At 42.7% G+C, this 7,222-nt stretch overlaps 1 protein-coding gene across 1 annotated transcript in view; it reads right to left on the reverse strand.

The window, feature by feature from the left end:
* Positions 1–269: 269 nt before the first annotated feature.
* LOC137420761 (small conductance calcium-activated potassium channel protein 2-like) overlaps positions 270–7,222 on the reverse strand; it is a 475,474-nt gene continuing 468,521 nt past the window's right edge. The window contains exon 8 of the mRNA XM_068106101.2: positions 270–710. Within this exon, the coding sequence (XP_067962202.2) occupies positions 378–710 (333 nt within the window). The 3' untranslated portion in view covers positions 270–377. The remainder of the gene's footprint in view (positions 711–7,222) is intronic.

Genomic DNA, 7,222 nt, shown 5'->3' on the forward strand with positions numbered 1-7,222 from the left:
GAGTAAGAGAGAAAGGTCAAATCTTTGGGTTACATCACCATTTATCTGTGTCTGCTTTTTGTGCTTTTTGCTGCGGGAACTGTGCGATTGCATGCAGTGAGTGGTACGTCTGGCTAGTTATGCGTAAACATTTTGTCCTATTCACAGAATGGGCACAGACACCTGAGTAAAGGCACCGCCTTCACCTGCTGCAACAACCCAAAAGCACTGAGCTGGCAGTAGCAGCAGCAGCAGTAACAGCAGCAGCAGCAAACACAATGCTCCACAGCAAAGCGCGTGGCCGCCTCCTGCGGTGAACAGTCTAGTGGATAAGGCATCCAGGGGATGGAGTGGGCTTGAAGTCAGTGCCTGCGAGGAGCAAGGCCCGACAGAGACCATCACATGCTCTTGTAGCTTTGCATGTCCGTCGCCGCTGACCGCCGGTGTCGGACAGGCGATGTGCTACGACTGACTCCACGGCCTCTGTCCACCGCCCCATCATTTCCACAGAAAGGAAGCCGTATGGTGCTTGGAGATTGCAAACTCGCTTCAGGACTTGCTCCACCATTATGGCCCAGTTCTAGCAACAGGCTCTGGCTCAGACGTGCCGGTAAGGCCTTAACCTCATTGGCTAGTACCTCCAGGCGACCTTCAAGGCCTGCCAAGCGCTTCTCAAACTCTTCGTTTCGCTCGTTGAGCTCTGACACTATGTCATAGATCACGTTCTGCGTCTGTGGAGAGAGATACACACTTGCATTATTAAATGTACTTTCAACCCTGAGATTAGATACTTACAATGTCTAGATACAAAAATTTGATACAAAAAACATGGGGGTGCTTCTAATTTGACATGGACCTTTGTTAATACAACACAGATATATAGTAACATTTGAGGAACTTCTCTTTCGAGTTCTAGTAACTAATAACCGTAATCATGTGACCTGCTTTGCACAAAATCACGATACCACACAACATGGTTTCATCTAACTTTGCACAAAATACAAAACACAAACTCTAACCGAGGGCACAGGCATTAAATCCATCATGAGAAGTTTCCATAACAAGTAATTTGTATTTTTGAATTGCCTTCTGGCAGGCATGTCATTTTTGCTGCTGCGGTGATGTTTTCCCGGTAATGGCAATTGAGTGGATAATTTTGCTGTGCCCAGCAATGCATATACAATTGCCTCGCCGCACCGTGTTTGCTGGAGACACATTTATCTACGCAACATATAAGTGCGAAGGAAGACAGTACGAGTGGAGACCAGCTTGAAAAATAAAAAGGAGGCGACTTTTAAGACCTGAGCCTGGTGTTGGCTTAGCGGTTAGGGTGCCGGCTTGGGATCCTAGGATCCTGGGTTTGAATCCCGGTCGATCGCTGAATTAACACCAGGGGGGTTTACTCAGCCTGTCATCCTTCCAAGGTCGGCAAATTGAGTACCAGTTCACTGGTAATTCCCTGTGTGTCACAAGAGGCGACTAACAGGGTTGGCGGCAGGAAGGGCATCTGGCCATAAAACATCGCCTCAAAAAAGGGGACCAACTCCTGCTTTGCGGGGGAAAAAGGCCTCTAAAGGCGGTTCGACTTTTGAGGCCTGCCACAAATAAATAATTACAAGTAAATTATGTTATTTAAGAGTTGAAAATAGTCATAATTACAATCTCTTCCTTATAAAAGTCTGACAAGTCAATAACATGCAACTCCACTTCTCCACTCCAACTCACTGAACTCATTCTTCTTGCTTTTCTTCCTCCCCCCCGCACGGTTTATTAGTTCGTCCCCCATACAGCGGGAGACGGGGTTTTGCATTCACTTACAGTCACGTGAAAAAGTAAGTACACCCCATGTAAAGTTTTGACTTTTTCAACATATTTCAACATACAGCTATTTGATCTTCATTTCAACAATATTGATAGATAAAGGTGATATAATATAACAAATATCATGAAACATTTACATTTTGTACTCCATTGTATAATTTGAATAAACATAAATGCAAATTTCGCATGTGGAAAAGTAAGTACGCTCCATCAAATGTTTTTAAAAATCTTTTTAACATATGTGCACATATCAATATTTGATCTTCATTTAAACAGTATCCACAGATAAAGGTGATCTAATTGAACAAAAAACAATGAAAAATTGACTTTGCAATAATTTATTCAACAAAAAAATTGTTGCACAGCATGCACAATTGCATGCACAGCTCGTTTCAAATCTCCCCACAACATCTCGATGGGATTAATAGATCCAGGCTTTGACTTGGCCATTCCAGAACCCTCCATTTCTTTCTTTTCAGCCATTCCTTGGTGGATTTACTGGTATGTTTAGGGTCATTGTCATGTTGCAAGGTCCACTTTCGGTTGAGCTTCAACTCTCCGACAGATGGCCTCACATTATCCTCAAGCACCCTCTGGTACAATGAAGAATTCATAGTGGATTCTATGATGGTGAGCTGCCCAGGCCCTGATGCAGCAAAGCTGCCCCAAACCATAATACTTCCACCACCATGCTTTACAGTTGGTATCAGGTTCTTGTGGTCAAATGCTGTCTTTGGTTTTCGCCAAACATGTCTTCTGGTACTGTGGCCAAATAGTTCTACCTTTGACTCATCTGTCCAGAGCACATTGTTCCAGAAGTGCTGGTCTTTGCTTTGGTGTTCATTGGCAAACTTCAGTCTTGCCCTGATGTTCTTTCTGGACAGCAAAGGTTTCCTCCTGGCACACCTCCCATGTAGATCAAATTAGTGCAGCCTCTTTCTAATGGTAGACTCGTGCACTTTGACATCAACAGTGGCAAGAGCTACCTGTAGGTCCCGTGATGACATTCTGGGGTTCTTAGAGACTTCTTTCAGCATCTTGCGGTCTGCTCTCGGGCTGAACTTGCTGGGGCGGCCTGGCCTGAACAAGTTGGCAGTTGTTTGGAATCTTCTCCACTTGTAGATGATCTTCCGGACAGTCGAACGATTGATTTCAAATTGTTTGGAGATCTTTTTAAATGTCTTCCCAGACTCGTAGGCATTTATAACCTTCTTTCTGAAGGCCTCAGAGAGCTCTTTTGACCCAGGCATGGTGATGCCGCACACTTCAAAAACAAAGAGCAAACCAAACTAAATGTCTGAGGTTTAAATAAGACAGGTTCCTCCAAGATCCTCTCCAACGATGTTCTAATCATTTGCACCTGAGCTGGTGCACCTGATTCTAATTTTAGGTATTTGAAGTAGTGATAAATGTAGGGGTGTACTTACTTTTTCCTCATGCGAAATTTGCATTTATGTTTCTTTAAATTATACAATCGACTACAAAATGTAAATGTTTCATGATATTTGTTATATTATATCACCTTTATCTATCAATATTGTTGAAATGAAGATCAAATAGCTGTATGTTGAAATATGTTGAAAAAGTCAAAACTTTACATGGGGTGTACTTACTTTTTCACGTGACTGTACGTGTGTCCGTCCGGGCCGCAACTTTTTTTTATTTTACTATTTGAGCTTTTGTCATAAAATATTTAAACAAAGCTTTATTATGAGAATATGGAGAAGCCAATTTAATAATTCGGTGAAAAGGTCAAAGGTCAACATCACATAAAATCATCAATTTCCATCCAATTGACCTGAAATTTTAAGAATTTGCACATTGTGTCACTGAATTGGTTCACCAATCAAAAGGTAGAAGCTGATTGGGTTTCATTTAGATCAAAAGGTCAAAGGTCAAGGCCCCTTAAAGTTGTCATTTGTTTTTTTTTCACCGCTTTTGTCACGTTTAGCATACGGAAGAAGCCGGACATGGACGGGTTGTATTTTCAGATGCATCCTAGTCTAACCTTGCAACATAATCCAAAACCATTACTGCTCCATCTAGTATACAATCACAACATGATTTTGTGTTTCTATTACTCGCTCGCTCTCCCCTCCATCTACACATTTCTGGCTCCTAACTCATTTGGTTTTTACCTAACATTTGATTCCCCAACACCTCTGTTATTCTTCCCTTTTTAGTCATGTTTAAATTTCTAAATTCCCACTTATGTCAATCTTGACTAAAAATCACATCCTTCACGAAGTATGGGCACTTATCCCTTCCTGCCCAATTCTCACTCTAACAGCTCTCTGGAAGACCTCTGCTCTCACATCTTGAAAAAAACCGTTTCTGTTTGTTAATCATTCTCCCAGTCACAGTGATTCTAGAAGCATCTTGCTCACAGTAAAGTGGTCAATAATTATTATAATCTATCTATATAATAAGAGCTATAATTATTATAATTTATATAATAAGATTATAATCTATCTCCTTATCCTGAAATGCCCCTCTTTGTCTAATGGAGATTTGAATAAAAAAGCAAAAGCAATTAACTAAAAGAACACCTTTCAGACGATATAAATAAGCACCTCTCAGCCCACAAAAAAGGTTTAGGCTTCAGTATTTTACCACCATTCATCTGTGTGCCCCCTCAGACCTCTTGGAAGTAAACCCATCTGTAACTGAGGTCAGGCCAGTCTCTCAACTGCCACTGGTAACATGTAACCCAGTGCTACCTGCCGCATGGTGGGGTAGTCGGCGACTAAACCGACTACCCTCACTGGCTTGCTCATGGGGAGGGTGACGGTGACACCCTGCAGGACTAAAAACAATACCTGCTAAAGGACGGATGAACTCCATAAGTGAGCCATTGGCCATCCAGTAAGGAAATGGTGTCTCCAAAACAACACCCATCCGGTTGGGCCGGTTTTTTTAGGCAGTAGATTGCAGACAGCAACCGCTCAGGGTAGTACTACCGTTCTGAATTAGGAGTGCTAAAGTGGTGCGGAACCATATTACACACTCCGTGTCAGGATTGCTGGTCTTGCTTTCTGTGTCAATCAAACTGTAGCTACCGGGCTAGCTTTAATCTCTCTCTGTCTCTCTTGCAAACAAACATCAGACACTTTTCTTCTGTTTCATGTAAGGCCTGTCTTCGATGAGGACGATATAGTCCGTGACTAGAGCCTTCAACATAAAAAAAACAAGAACGGCACTCATAGAGCGCATACCTCCACCAAGCTGAACAGCTTACATGTTGTATTCACTGATAGGCCGGATCTGGATTCGGGGCTGAACCAAAGTCCAAATCCGCTTTCTCGTGTCATCTAACCAACTCATCCCCCTAGTTTCTTCACAAGTCATCCACAACTTTTTGAGATATCATGCGATATATCGTTTTTGGCCCGATCACTCAATGGTGAAGAATCACCTAAATAATTTTTAAAATCTTCCATCCAGATCTGAATCTTCACCAAAATAAGTGGAGGTAATATGCTGCACACATTCATTCCTCCCTACTCCATGTCATCCTCCCTATGTCTAAAACTTTTTGCTCACCTTCCTTTGTCTTTCGACTGGGACTTGTGGAATTACCTCCTTCTTTGCCCAATCTCTCTATTCTCCTCAAGGTGACTCGTTGCCATTCCATATCATCTTTCACGCATACTGACACCCCTTCATCTTTCAAACACCCCTTCGCGTTCTTGCTGTGTGTTTAATTCAGCCTCTGTGCAGCTTGCTCACCCACATCTATCCTTCTCTCCCTCCCCTTGATCCCAGCCTCACTTCTACTCTGCTGTTAGTATTTTCCCTTTTCCATTCTGTTCTCTTCCATTCTTCTCTAGCTCTTTCATGAGCCTCCGCCATGCATACAAAAAAACAATTGTCAATTTCCCGTCCCCTGAATTACTTAGCAACGTGCTTTGCGTGTCGGCAAAAGTTTCCTCAAAATAGTTAGAAGAATTTATGAAATGTATGAATTATTTTCTCTAAGTGATATCTGTGCATTTAAGATACGAGTTTAATCGGTGTGATTCATTCCCTGTGCGTGTGTGAGTGTAACAGGCGCCTGTGTCGGGATTAGATAGGTAAGAATTGTTAAGTCTGCTTCTCGTCCTTTTATTTATCTGTGCTATTGTAAATAAAAGACGTGTACATTTTGTTTCCTTTCAACCTGCTCGTGTGCGTCCTTTCATCCATTGGCCCAGCACAGTTCGAAACCGAATTCGGCTGCTCGATTAGGTCCGTAGATCATGCAGGGTAACGCCACGACCCACACCGTGCGATCTGCTCGGCGCACTTGACTGGAATAAGGTGTGGAAACACGAGGGTTCAATCCCCGGTCTTCCCAGCCACGTGGTCTCGCAAGGTATTCAGGTCGTGACCGATAACCCTTCGACCCGTGATAGGGAGGTTGGCAATTGAAGTTGCTTCGCAACCCATCGACCGCGAGTTTCGTCGTGGCCGGCGGCCTGTGGACCCGGTGTCTGAGGGGAACCGGGGAACCGGGGAACCGGGGAACTGGGGACTCCCCCCCCTCCCCCCCCTCCCCCCCCTCTCCCCCTAGTACGTCAATAGACCCGGGATCTGCAACAATATGTTAGATCAGGTCATTGAAAGGATCAAAATGTGCATGACATTATAACATGCTGGATCAGGTAATTGAAAGGATCAGAACATGCATGATATAACATGTTAGATCAGGTCACTGAATGGATCAGAACATGCATGATATAACATGTTTGATCAGGTCACTGAATGGATCAGAACATGCATGATATAACATGTTCGATCAGGTCACTGAATGGATTAGACCATGCATGATATAACATGTTCGATCAGGTCACTGAATGCATCAGACCATGCATGATATAACATGTTAGATCAGGTCACTGAATGGATCAGAACATGCGATATAACATGTTCGATCAGGTCACTGAATGGATCAGAACGTGCATGATATTATAACATGTTAGATCAGGTCATTGAAAGTATCAGCACATGCATGACATTATGACATGTTGGATCTCATTAAAAGGATCAGAACGTGCATGACATTATAACATGTTAGATCAGGCCATTAAAAGGATCAGAACGTGCATGATTTAATACGTTACATCAGGTCATTGAAAGGATCAGAACATGCATGATGTCATAACATGTTAGATTAGGTGAATGAAATGCTCAGATCGTGCATGAAATTATAACATGTTAGATCATGTTATTGTAAGGATCAGACTGTGCATGACAGTTGTTTTTAGGTAGTTAGTTGTCAACAGCAACTGCCCAAGGTAGTACTACCGTTCTGAATTTGCAGTGTTAAAGTTATACCCGGAACCATATTACACTCCATGTCAGGATTGCTGGTCCAACTTTTTGTCTCAAACTAAATCTTCCTGCCTAGGTTTAATCTCTCTTTCTCGCAAAAAAACGTCAC

The sequence above is a fragment of the Myxine glutinosa genome, chromosome 2 (genome assembly GCF_964187855.1).
Source record: "Myxine glutinosa chromosome 2, kmMyxGlut1.1, whole genome shotgun sequence".
Taxonomy (NCBI): Eukaryota; Metazoa; Chordata; class Myxini; order Myxiniformes; family Myxinidae; genus Myxine; species Myxine glutinosa.